This window comes from Pogoniulus pusillus, chromosome 11 (assembly GCF_015220805.1).
Source record: "Pogoniulus pusillus isolate bPogPus1 chromosome 11, bPogPus1.pri, whole genome shotgun sequence".
NCBI classification, from domain to species: domain Eukaryota; kingdom Metazoa; phylum Chordata; class Aves; order Piciformes; family Lybiidae; genus Pogoniulus; species Pogoniulus pusillus.
This window is the reverse complement of record NC_087274.1, coordinates 175,796-189,385: the sequence shown is the minus strand read 5'-3', so window position 1 is coordinate 189,385 and position 13,590 is coordinate 175,796. Positions and strand designations below refer to the sequence as shown.

The following is a 13,590-nucleotide window of genomic DNA, read 5'->3' as shown; positions in this document are numbered from 1 at the left end:
AATGTCATGGTGCCACTCATCACTCCTCTCTTCCCTTTTCCCATGTAGCTCTGTAACCTGCAGCCAAAGCCACATCCCAGCAAGCTGATCTTCGCTCCTGCAGCTCTGTTCCCTCCAGCAAGTCCTGCTGTAATGAGAGATGTGGTGTAGACATTGCACGCTCTACAATTAGCACTAACTGCATTACATTGTCACAGAGAAGTCATTTACTCTTCATGAACTCATGAGATTGGTCTGGACACTTTAGAAGAGCTGGGAAGTACCTAACAACAAGACAGAGAAGTGGCCAGTGCCTGAGCGGCTCTCCCAGCCCTCTGCAAGCAGCACACTGGGGGCAAACACACAAGAAAAGGCAGGTCACGCAGGAACAGATGGGACGTCCCCTCCCTGCACCCCTTAAGGATGCTTAGACACTTCAGGAGGAAGCTTTGAGCCCTCTTCCAAGCCAGAGACCAGAGGCTGGTGTATCTGGAGAGCAAGAGCTGTGGCCCCCTGCAGAAGACGAGTTTATGGGGACAGTTAGAGCTCCTGGCCTTTCTGCACTCCTTCTCTGCCTCCAGTTTGGGTCTGGAGTTTCACCATATCTTTTGGCCTCTGTCACAACCAGTTTCCCAGGCCAAGGACACACTTGGATCCTGGCAGCTCCTTAATGATTCAACTGGGCCAGCTCTTCCAGTTGCCTGGCAGAGGTGTGTGTCATGACCCCAAGGGGCCAGTGATGGACCATAAAGCCCACGAGATATTGCCCCTTCTTGGGGCACACCAAACCCATGCCAGGTAAACAGTCCAGCTGGGAGGGTCTCTTTTTCCTTTTCCAGGAAATTCCAGTGAATTTGATCTCCAGCTCTGTGAGAGCTGTTTTCCCAAAGGTCTTTGGACTCTCGGGGCAGGGAGGGGAGGGCTGGCAAGCGATTCATGTGTCAAAGAAACTCAGTGCGCGGGTTAGGCGCCAGGAACTTTTCATGTGGATTTCCAGACTCTGCCAGGAGACTCTCGGGTGCTGGGAGTGCATCTAATGCAAACCAGGTGCTCTGAAAGGAAAACACTCAAAGAGACTAACTTGGGCGCGTTCCCTCAAAAGGAAGAAAAAAGCAGCACAGTAAAAAGGGCAGCCATGCACATCAGTCAACAACCCTCCCCGGTGTGCTGCTCTGTGCTCTCAACTGCCTGCTCAGTGCCCGCCTTGCCCAATGCAAACTATAACCACTGGTGAGGCTGGAGGAAGAAGATCTAAGCCCAGTGCCCAGAGAGAAACTCCAGGGCATGTGCCATCCGAAACCCCACCACAAACATCTTTTGTCACCATGTCCTACTCACTCCAGAGGCTGAGCTCTCCCATGAGCTAGGAGGAACGGCTGTGGTCTGGGTTGTGAATCCTGCTGCAGAGCCAGGATGGATAACATCCCCAGCAAGCCCCCAGCCTTCACCCCTGCAAACCAGCCCCTCCCCCAAATCCAACACTGACCAAGTGATGCCACGAATGACAACAGAGAGGCAGAGGGAGAGGAGGCCCCGCCACGCTGGGCTTACCCCGCGATGACAATGAAGAAGTCCAGGCGGTTCCAGGTGTCTCCCAAGTAGCATTTCTTCCCAAAGATCCCCAGCGCGATCATCTTGACAATCATTTCCACAGCAAAGAAGGCAAAGATGAAATCATCGAAGCTCTGCAAAAGAAAGGAAGAGGGATGCTCCTGCATCACTGTGCACTTGCACTGGGGCAGGGAATTATGAGACCCTATGTCAACAAAGCTTAGTCTTGCACCACCGAGAGTTAAAATCCCCAGGCGGGCAGAGACAGCACTGAGAGCAGCTGCATGTTTTTTCCCAACCCAAACTGGCCAACAGTACCCATGGTGCTGGGAGAAAGAGGCAAGCATATTTTGGGCTCTGCTTTCACTATCAACTTGACAGTAAACCCTCCCCAAGCACTGCAAGCAAGGCTTGGCCACGCTGTGATAGGCACATCCTGGCAGGGGCTGTGCCTGGAGATGCTGCGCACTCACATCCCAGCACAGGCAGGACCCAGCCCTCCCAGGGCATGAGGCCACCTCCGCTGCAGCTGGAGGGGCTCTGCTGCAGCATGGTCCTTCCTGCTCTCCGCCAGCCCGGGGCCACTGCTAGGCTACATGCAGCGGGCAGGGCCATACCTGGAGGATCCTGCAGCGCGGCGAGTCGCAGGCGATGTCCTCGCAGGGGTGGAACATGCCCAGCGTCACGCAGTTGAGCAGGATCACCAGCATGCTCACCCTCTCGAACCACCTGCACCACACCCCGTCAAGGAAGCCACGGGTCCAGAGGAGCACCCATGAGCAGCCACCTCTGCATCAGAAAGGTTATTCTGGTCCCCAAGGCAAGGCATAGCCTGCATCGCTAGGTGCCTTTACCTGGTTGCAGATCACAGAAACGCAGAATCACCAAGTGGTTTGGCCTGGAAGGGACCTTATAGATCACCTGGTTCCTACCTCCCTGTAGGGACACCTCCCACCAGCCCAACTTGGTCAAGGTGTCATCCAGCCTGGCCTTAAACACCTCCAAGGAGAGAGCATCCACAGCATCCCTAAGCAACCTGTTCCAGTGTCTCACTACCCTCACTCTGAAGAATTTCTTCCTAAACTCCATCCCAAATCTGCCCTCCCAGCTGCTGCCTGCTGCTGTGTGGTACCCCATGCTGACATCAGTGACTGCAGCTACTGCAAAAGCCACTATAAAGTGAGAAGTGCATGTCCAGAGTGCTGAGTGCTGATGTGATGGATTAAAAAATTAAATTAGGAGAACGATATCAACTTCTAGAAAAAAACAAAACCAAACCCCACATTGCTAATTTCCTCTCCTGGCATTTCACAGAAAAGCACTTTCACAACATTACCATTCTCTATTAACCATGTCACAGCTTACCCCAGGGGGTTTTCCTGAAGACACTGCTTAAACTTTTCATTCCCAGTCCAAGTTAAGATTGTCAAAAACATTAACCAACTGCTTAAAAGCCTTCAGGCTGTGAGGGCCAGCAGAGCCCATCCCCTGCAACAACTGCTGCCTCTTGAAGCAATTTGCAAGAGCTGTGCTGCCAGGACAGGCTTCAGATGCTGTTACTTTGGGGGCAGAATGAAGCAGGCTGCCACAGCAAATCCTCGCTGGGGTGGTTCAAACCTGGCGTTGATTTTTTGTCTCCTTCTAGGAGGCATTTCCAGCTGGCTCCCAACTGCCAGGGCACAGACATGTGAAGCCCAGGAGCCGGTGCAGACAGTGCTGGCGTTGTCTCCCAGCCCGGCACAGAGAACAGCCCCTCGACTGGCACAGCCTGCAGGCAGCTTCCAGGCTCTAGGAGAATCAGCCCGGCCCTTGCCAGACGAGAGCTGTCGCAGTAACACGGCCGCGGGGGTGTTGGGGAGCCCGCGCTGCCGTGTTATCTGGCTGAGGAAGAAGAAGGTGAGGATGAATCAGCAGGTCCCTCCCTGCCGGGCGCGTGGGGCCGAAGCTGGCAGCTCCTGCCACCCATCTTGGGCACATTCCTGGGAAATCACGTAGGGCTGAGTCACGGCTTGGCTGTCAGCAGTCTGGATCTCTCAACTGGCAGAGATGCTTACAAGGTATCGGGGCAAACATTCCAACTGTCAGGCTGGGGCTAAGGGCTGCGGGGGCTGGAGCGGAGGGCAGCAGCTGAGGGGATCCCCAGGCATTCCCCAGCTAAAGACACTGTCTGAAAAGCCCAAACACATGCTGGGCAAGGATGGCATTGACCAACCCCGCGGCGAAGACCTTGGGGAGCTGGTGGATGAACACTGAAATATAAGCCAGCAGCAACCACGCAGCCCAAACTCAGCCACATCCTGAGCCTATCCCCAGCAGTATGGGCAGCAGGTGGGCTGAGGGGATTTTGCCCCTCTACTTGGGCACTCAACACAAGAAGAATATGGGGCTGTTAGAGTGGGTCCAGAGGAGGCCATGAGCATCACTTGACTCAATGATCTCAAAGGTCTTTTCCAACCTTACTGGAGTCTTTTGTTACTTAAAGGAGCCAATAAGAAAGATGAGGAGGGACTCTTCATCAGGGAGTGTAGTGACAGCATGAGGGATAACAACTCCAAAGTGAAAGAAGGGAGACTAGATTAGGAATCAGGAAGAAAATCGTTGCTGTGAGGGTGAGGAGACACTGGCACAGGTCGCCCAGGGAGGCTGTGGATGGCCCCTCCTTGGAGGTGTTCAGGGCCAGGCTGGATGAGCAATCTGGGATAGTGAGCAGTGTTCCTGGTTTAGCGGCAGAGGGGTTGGAACTGAATGATCTTTAAGGCCCCTTCCAACCCGAACCATTCTGTGATTCTATAATCCCCACCTTGCACTCCACAGACCCTGACTCCCTGTGCAGGAGCAAACATCCCTTAGGCAGGAAAACAGCCTGGGAAAGGAGGGGGAGGGACAGGGAGCAGGGGGGCTTTAATTTGCTCAGGGCAGTTTTATCCCCGGTTCTGGCTGCAGACTCTCTCACCAGCGTGTCCCCACCTCCAGCAAACGCCTTTCACAGAGCACTGGTCCCTGGCTAAATATTCCAGGGACAGGCCCCCAGCAGTGCTGAAGGACCTGTGCTAATGCGCAGCTGATAGATCAGAGGGAGGGGACTGATTATATGGGGGGGTTGCCCTTTTTTTTGTGTTCTTTTTCCTCAGCTGAAAGGAACTTCAAGCCCTTTCTTCTGCTAATGGGATTTTCAGGGGCAGACCAAGTGCTGATGGCTACGGCTTTGTACCGACCCTCCTTTGAGCCGAGAGGCTGACAAAGGGAAGCCTTGCAATTAACAGAAGCAGAAGGTGCTTCCTGAATGCTGCTGCTGCGTGGGCAGCGAATGGGCAGAGGGGCTTTGGGAAGCACCACAGACGGTACTGGTACTCAGCTAGCAGCTAAGGCGAGGAGGAGGAGGAGGAGGAAAACACTTAGGACAGCAGTGCCGCCAGTACCGGGTACAGGCCCACTGCCAACCACCCGGTGCCCAGCTGAGCCCACCGTACACATCGCACGAGAGAAACGCTCACCAGGAGTGGTCCTGTCCCCTCATGCGGAGCAGCTGATGTTAACAGAAGTCAGTAGCAGGGCCCATGTGCACGCAGCAAGCGATCCTCCATCTGCTCACCCCACGGATGTCCACGTCCCCACTGTACAGGGTCACCTGCTCACCCCAGCACGTTCAGAAAGATCCACCTTGTACCACCAGCTTGGCTGGGGCAGCCAAAACACTCACAGGTTCTTTCCAATTAAAATCAGAATCAAAGCATGGCAGGGATTGGAAGGGACCTCTGGAGATCACCTATAAACATGTGTAAGATCTCCTCCCAGCCTTTTCTTGTCCAGGCTAAACAGCCCCACGTCTCTCAGCCTTTCCTCATGAAACAGATGTTCTATTCCTTTAATCACCCTCATAGCCTGCACTGGCCTCTCTCCAGTAGTTCTCTCTCTCGACTGAGAAGCCCAGAACTGGACACGGTAACACAGATGTGGTCTCAGCACAGAACCACCTCCCCCAGCCCACCGGGCACACACTTCTTAATGCAGCCCGGGAGACCACTCGGCCTCTTGGACACATAAGGGCACATTCCCGTCGATAATGTATCGCCCACCAGGACTCCAAAGTCCTTCTCTGTGGAGCTGCCTTCCAGCAAGTCAACCCCTAATCTGTACCGGTGCACGGTTCTACCACGCAGAAACATCCAGTAACACTTCGTTGTAACTTGACTCTTAAGAGATAAAGAGTGGGGGAGAGGGGGGGGATGAAGAAGAAAGAAACTATCCAGCAGTCCTTCTACAACAAGGAGATTTTGCACAGGACCAAAGCCCTTGAACCCTTCCACCACTAGCGATCCCCAGCATTGGCGGAGTCTGATCCTCCCTAATTAAGAGGCAAGAACCCCAGATTCAATTAGCCAGCATTACCCAGCTTAATACAATCAGAAGAGAAAGATATTGCATTACACTTGCTATGATTTGGTTGCAGAAGTTTGGATCAAATTTACCAGCAAGTAAATTAAATGGGAAGCTGTTGCTGGAGGGCAGTGACAATCGAGAGGGCAGCAGCAGCCCCAGCTTGCTCAGTGCCCAGCCAGAGCACACACATTGCTCCCACTGTCCTCTTTGGCTTTGGGATGGGGAGTGAACACCACCATGCCAGAGCATCACCCACCCCCAGAGATGGTGGTCCCTTCCCCAGGTGGGGCTGGGCACCCGTGCTGACAGCCAAATACAGAGGGCAGTGCTTGGCAATGCTTTACAGGGGCACACATTATTCCACGGCATTAATATTTGTCTCTTTCCTTGGTGCTCTGCCAGCCCCAGGTGGCTTCTGCCACTTCCCCTCTCCTCTTTCCCTGCATTGCTCTCTCCTCTCCAGCTCCTTTCTTGACCACCACCTCCAGCTCTCCCTAAGCTGCTCTGGGGCTGCAACAAAGCACCAGTTCCAAGGCACCACGCTGCTGTACTGCCACCACCAGGAGATAGGGTAGGGCCCCCCAGGAGCACAGCCAGAACGGTGGGGAGCAGGGCTTCACAGACAAGCTGGGGACTGGCCAGGCAGCCCTGCAGCACCGGGGGCTGCAGGCTCATATTCTGCAACAAAATACAACCACAGAAACGCACAGAACCTCCTGGATCCTGCCAGGCAAGCTTCAGCTCTTCTCCACTGCCTGTTCTGGGGTAAGAAGAGGCCACCCCAACCAATGGGCCATGGCCGTGGTCTCAGTCAGGTCCCCCATCACCACCTGCAGTCAGCTCTCTTGTACCAGGCAAAGCCTTTGCTCACCCAGTACAGCAGCTGGCATTTGACAAATGTGGAGCGAGCTCTGGCAAGGCCTGGAAATTGCTGTGTAGATGTGATGTGAAAATTGGGTTGAAGTGACAGCCTGCCCCTGCACCAAGTCCCACCAGCTCAGGAGTGACACTGGGATAAGCTGCAGACATTAATGAGAGCAGTTTTAGGCTTCATTCATATCATCAATTCCAAAAATAGCCCCTTTGACAGGAGCACAATGGCACTTCCAGGGTCTGGCCTTTCAGGGGCCAGGAGGAGGCAGGGACTAAAATCCTAACACATTAAGTCAGACCATTTGCAAGGGAAGTAAAAAGTCCTCAGAATTAATCTGCCTCTCGGATGGAAATAATAAACCCTTCCCAGCTTCCACCTCCAACTGCAGCAGGCCAACAGGAAGAGGCTCTTCATGCCATGCCCAGTCAAAAGGTCACAGTATTCCCATCACAGCCCTGCACTACTGGATTCTTCTTTTCCTAAGCTGTTCCTTCAGAAACAAACCCAGCACCAGTCCTTTGCTTTTAGCATTTGCATCTGTCCCCTCGGACGCTGCATGCCAGAGGTGCTCTCAGGGCATCATTACTCAATGAATCTACTTTTCCAGCTGGCAGCTGTGTGGTGCCAGGGACCTAGAATCATAGAATCAACCAGGTTGGAAGAGACCTCCAGCCCAACCTAGCACCCAGCCCTGGCCAAGCAACCAGACCATGGCACTAAGTGCCTCAGCCAGCCCTGGCTTCAACACCTCCTGCCATGGCCACTCCACCACCTCCCTGGGAAGCCCATTCCAGTGCCAATCACTCTCTCTGCCAACAACTTCCTCCTCACATCCAGCCTAGACCTGCCCTGGCACAGTTTCAGGCTGTGTCCCCTGTTTCTGTTCCTGTCTGCCTGGCAGCAGAGCCCAACCCCACCTGGCTACAGCCTCCCTGCAGGCAGCTGCAGGCAGCAATGAGCTCTGCCCTGAGCCTCCTCTGCTGCAGGCTGCACACCCCCAGCTCCCTCAGCCTCTCCTCACAGGGCTCTGCTCCAGGCCCCTCCCCAGCCTTGCTGCCCTTCTCCAAACACCTTCCAGCACCTCAACAGCTCTCTTGACTGGAGGAGCCCACAACTGGACACAGCACTCCAGGGGTGGCCTGGGCAGTGCTGAGCACAGGGGCAGAAGAACCTCCCTTGTTCTGCTGCCCACACTGCTCCTGAGCCAGCCCAGGATGCCATTGGCTCTGCTGCCCACCTGGGCACTGCTGCCTCCTCTTCAGCTTCTCTCTCCCAGCACCCCCAGCTCCCTCTCTGCCTGGCTGCTCTCAGCTGCTCTGTCCCCAGTCTGTAGTGCTGCCTGGGGTCATTGTGACCAAAGTGCAGAACCCTGCACTTGGCCTTGTTCAGTCTCATCCCCCTGGCCTCTGCTCACCCATGCAGCCTGGCCAGGTCCCTCTGCAAGGCTCTGCTACCCTGCAACAGCTCCACACCTGCTCCTAGCTTGGTGTCCTCTGCAAACTTACTGATGCTGGACTCAATCCCCTGGTCCAGATCATAAATAAAGATACTGAACAGGACTGGGCTCAGCACTGATCCTTGGGGCACACCACTGGTGGCAGCTGCCAACTGGATGTGGCACCATTCACCATCACTCTCTGGGCCCAGCCCTCCAGCCAGTTCTTGACACATATCAGAGTGGATCTGTCCAAGCCACAAGTTGCCCACCTGTCCCAGTGTGATTGTGACATGGCCTCTACTCTATGGCTTTGCCCTCCCAGGTACTTTTCCAGGTGTGGGACCTCCTTTCCCTCTGGGTAAGCCAAGAATAGGACAGAGCAGGGGAGGTGCTGCAGGTTGGCAGCACTTCCACGGCACCACAGCACTGCACCAGCAGCAGCAGAGCCGCTCTCTAGTAGCAGGTGGTGGCTCACCGTGGGCACAGCAACCCCTGGCATGCTCACTGCAGGTACGTGATGGCTCCTACCCCACGCCCTGCAGATGCTCGCAGCAGGCAAGCCTGTTCCTGAAGAGCAAAGCCGACGGTGCTCCAGCAGGGCTGCAGCAAGGGGGGCCAGAAATTAAGACCACTCAGAAAGCACTTCCACCAGGGCTCTGGTGCCTGCCCCATCCTGAGTTGCCACATCTGGTTGCTCAGGAGCCAACACGACTCTGCTGAGCCCTGCCAGCCCCACCCAGGCTCTTAGCCAGGAAAAAGCCAGGTGGGGAGCATCCCTGTCCCACCACTGCTCTTTAAAAATCTCTTCCCTCACAGTACAGACAGACCCTGGAGGTTATTCTCATTCACACTGCTTCACAATTAAAGCTGGGAAACCAAAGCAATTAGTCATGCCAGTGCTCTTTAGAATTCTCAGCTCTAGGCTCCTCTCCTGCAGGCGGTCAAGGGGACACACCAGCAGCCCCTGCCCTCTGCCAAGAAATGGCTGCACTCTGCACCTGCCCTGGTGGGACCACGGCTGCACGACAGCCCCGAAACACACAACGGCAACCCTAGAGCCCAAAAGCAGAGGAACAAAGGGATTCTGGAGAGCCATCACTGTGACCCTATTCCCATTCTTCTGCCCAGGGTTCGAACAATGAACGACTAGCCGCAGGCAGGAGATGCTCTCCTCTGCCTTGCAAACACAGCTGCTTCTCGAGGGGTGGAGGATTTGCTCAGCAGCGCAGAGAAGCCCTGCTCAGCCACCCAAGTGCTGAGGGGAAGAATGATGCTGCATTTAGAGAGGATGAAGCTTGGTCAAAAAAACTAAACAAACCAACGCCTGACCTGACAAGGTTTTTGTTTGTCTTACTGGTTTGGAATTGTTTCCCCATAACATTTTACATTTTAGGAGTTGGGTTTTTCCAGCTTATTGCTTAAAGAGAGGGGCAATGAAGAAAGAAAAAAAAAAAGGCCTGCAAGCTGAGTGTCTTGCAGAATCTCCACACTTCAGGAGATGCAGCTTTTAAGAGAGGCCCTACGCAACATTTGCAATGAACTCCTCAGCTGTGAGGGTGGGCTGCTGGCAGCTTGGACTTGGGCACAGTGTCTGTGAGGATGGGTGCTCTAAAGCAATCAAATAAAATGCCAGGGAAGAGCACTTTACCCTGAACTTGTCCTGGCTTTTCACCTCAGCCCTTCCTCCTCGTGCTTGTCAGTATCGTGGGGCAGAGATCAAAAACCAGACAAAACGGATGCATATAAAAGGCAGGGTCAGTGCTTGCCTCCCCAGCCCCTGGGCAACCAGGATGGATCAGAGCAGGAGCTTCACAGGCCAGAGCACAGCAGCTGTTTCACCAACTGATGCCAAGCACTGGGACTCCAACCCTGGCTGCCCTGCATCAGCCAAAGGGAAGGGGTGAAAAGCAGGTGATGGCTCAGTCACTAAGACCAGAAGGTCCAGCTTCCCTCTCCCACTGCTTTAGCACTTTCTGCTGACATTCCAGTGGCTCAGAGACAACCAAAGCGGGGCTGTGGAGGTGGGAGCATGCCCTGGCACATGCCTGCTTGTCCCCCTCCTCGCTCAGCCAGCCTCCACACTGGCCATCACCACCCATGATGGAGCCCCAGGGATGAGCTCCCTCCCAGCAGATCATTAACAAAGATGTCACCATGAGCAGTAAAATCCTTCCTAATGGACTCCCCCTCCACAGCAGGGACCCAGGGCTGCCAGTTAAAGCACAGGATGCCAGAGCTGGTGCTCAGTAATGGATTTCAGACCTTTTCTCCCACCACGCCTTATGAAGTGCATAGTGGATGGGCACTTAACTTCCCACTACATATATTTTTTAACTCACTCACTGTAAAATGTCTTTTAATAGCTCCAGCCCGTAAAGCTTGTCAGAGCAGAAGCAGCTGCTCGCCAGGATAGACCAGCCTGGTCTACAGTAGGGTGTCCCTGCCCATGGCAGGGGGGTTGGAACTAGATGACCCTTGTGGACCCTTCCAACCCTGACTGATTCTATGATTCACAGCACCTCGTAGTTCCCCCAGTCCTGATACCCAGCGCCAGCCATGGTTCAGGACAGAGGAAAATCCACAGAAACCCCGGTCAGGGCTGTAACATAGGCAGATGCATCTTCCCCTCACACTCAGGCAGGACACCTTATGCCAAGCTGCCAGAGCCTCCTTGGGCTCACTCAGGATATTTGGGATACTACTCACTTCCTACCATCCCCGATTCAGCTTGCAGCATTACTCAAGACAAAACCTGTCATGCAAAGCTTTCTAAACAAGTTGCAGAGAAATCTTTGTAACATCCTACACCGACACATAGTTGGGATATGTCACATATTTGTCTTATTTTGTTCCTCCTTATCCTTTTTTTAGGCTCCTTCTACTTTTTTTCCCCTTGGAAGTACGCTGGTTTCCATGGAAACAATGATGTTACGGGTATGGACAGAGCTTCAGTGACGTCCACGAGTTCAGTACAAAAGCAGATTTATGTAACAGTGAAATGAAGGAACTGAAGAGCTGGCTCTGCACGGCCACACATGTGGCACCAGTGCTGCCATGCCAGGGATGCTGCACTGGTCAGGATGGTTCACACTGAAGCAGGAGAGTAAGAGGGTAGGGCAAAGAGGAGGAGATCCCAGTGCATTGGAAAGTGGATCATACTAAACCTGTTCAAAATGGGCTTATAGATGCATCCTTTTTTATATCTTCCTGTTTATATTTTTGTATATGTCCTTGAGCATCTCTCACCCTTCACTGCTGGAGCAGAGGGGCAGGTGAAGGGCTGGTGAAGGGCCAAGGTACCAAGCCTAGGTACAGAGAAGCTCATCCCTGCACTTGCCCTGCAGCTGCAGGAGGGCACGGAGCTCCTCACTGCCATCCCGGCCCCAGCGAGCCCACCCCGATGCTGGCAGACACTGCCTGCCTCCAGGGCCAGGAAAGGAGATCCTCTCTGAGGCAGATCTCCCCAAAGAGGAGCATCTCAGGAGGGCTCCTACCTGCCTAAAGCCTGTGCAGAACGGGCATGGCTCCTCCCCGGCCTGTGATTCAAATCCCTTGCAAGGGCAGTGCACAGATGGAGAGGATGTCTCCCCTCCTCCACCAGTCCCAAACAGCTTGTGGAATGAGACATTGCCATGCCCAGAGACATGGCACCTCAGACACCCCCTTATCCCCACAGAGGCCTCACTGACAGACACTGCACTGTGCAGAACCAACCCCCCCAGAATCAATGCATTCATAAACCAGGAGAGCACCAGGCTGACTGCAGCCCTGCTCCAAGCTGGGGACATGCTGGCGACAACAAGCCTGTGCTAATTGTCCTGACACCTCCTCTGCTTCCTTCATGATCCCAGACACGCTCCGGGAAGGCTGTGTTAACCTTCCTTGGCCAGGAAAACTGCCTCCATCCCTATGGAGCAGAAATAGTCCTTGTGCAGCCAAAATATTCCCTGCAAGCATCGACACCATGCCCCCTGCAGTTGGTGTGGGCTCTCTGCCTCCCTCCACACCCCAGCCCCATCCCACAGGGGGCTGCAGCCCTCCTCAGCCTTCTGAGCCCCTCTGCCCCCCAAGAGGAGCTCAAACCCAATAGCGGATCATTAAATGCACACCAGGACGGTGGGTGAAAGATGACGATCTGGGGCGGGGGATCTCAGGAGCTGGGGAGTGCAGGGACAGCTCTGCGAGATCAGCAGCAGTGGATGGATAATTCAGTGCTGCCCTCACCACCCAAACAAGCGGGCACGGGGGGGCACCGAGAGACACAACCAAGCGAGGGCCACACAACGCGGTGAAGCCGCCAGAGGCAGCAGTCGCGGCCAGTCCTCGCCTTCGGCGCGGCCATCCCAGCGGCAGCCAGAGCTCGGGCAGGGCAGAGGGAATTCCCTCCGCTCCTGAGGGCCAGGGACGAGCTGCTGCTGGGAGCGGGGATGCAAGCAAGCTAAACAAGTCAGCTCCACCTCGGGCCTAGGCACAGGATCAGTTCCCATCCCTGCAGCTCTCCCACAGCTCATTCCCAGAAATCTACAGACACCTGGGCAAGGAACTGGGATGTTCATGGTGAGGTTTGAGAGCTAGGGACAACAGGGCACAAGGCAGGATGGATGCACACGGCAAACTCCTCTGCAGGCTGGAACATCCCAGCCTGTGGCACAGCACAGCTCTCCTGGCTGCCAGCCCTACAAAGCCATTGCCAAGACCTCCAGACAGCGAGTAGGAACAGAAGCATTTCATAGAATCATAGAATCAACCAGGCTGGAAGAGATCTCCAAGCTCATCCAGTCTACCTAGCACCCAGCCCTGTCCAATCAACCAGACCATGGCACTCAGTGCCCCATCCAGGCTTGGCTTCAACACCTCCGTTTCAAAGATCCTCCTGCTCGTTCTCCTCCGCCACGCGAGGACTGGCGTCCGCCACACCAGGGCAAAGACCTGCCGAGCCCAGGCCCCGCGGCTTGCCCGTCTGCACTCTGCACATGGGCAGCCCGGGGCCAGCAGAGCAAAAGGGGAGAGATGGGGCAGACATGGCACATGTCCTGGCTGTGCCAGCCCCAGGGCAAGCCAAAAGCCCCCAGCCCAAGGGTTTAACTGCAGAAGGCAGGAGCTCAAAGCTGGCCAAGCCTCACAAAAATCTTAGTTCCAAGGACAAACCCGGCATGCTTTGAACCTTAAGGACTGAGACAGGGCAGAAGGCCTGGAAGAAGGCTTCTGAAGGGTGCAAACAGCTTAGCACCAGCTGAAGCAGAGCTGAGGCAGGCCAGAGACCCCATGACTTCTCCCTTCCCCTCCACTGGCACCAGTGCCCTGTCCTCATCTGGGGACACTGGTCAGTGGAGTCAGCAGAAGCATCTCAGGGCACTGTTAAAGTTGC

At 54.8% G+C, this 13,590-nt stretch overlaps 1 protein-coding gene across 1 annotated transcript in view; it reads right to left on the bottom strand.

Moving 5' to 3' along the window:
* CACNA1G (calcium voltage-gated channel subunit alpha1 G) overlaps nt 1-13,590 on the bottom strand; it is a 141,166-nt gene that overhangs the window by 93,232 nt on the left and 34,344 nt on the right. The window contains 2 exon segments of the mRNA XM_064150466.1: nt 1,531-1,664; nt 2,148-2,259. Of these exon segments, the coding sequence (XP_064006536.1) occupies nt 1,531-1,664; nt 2,148-2,259 (246 nt within the window).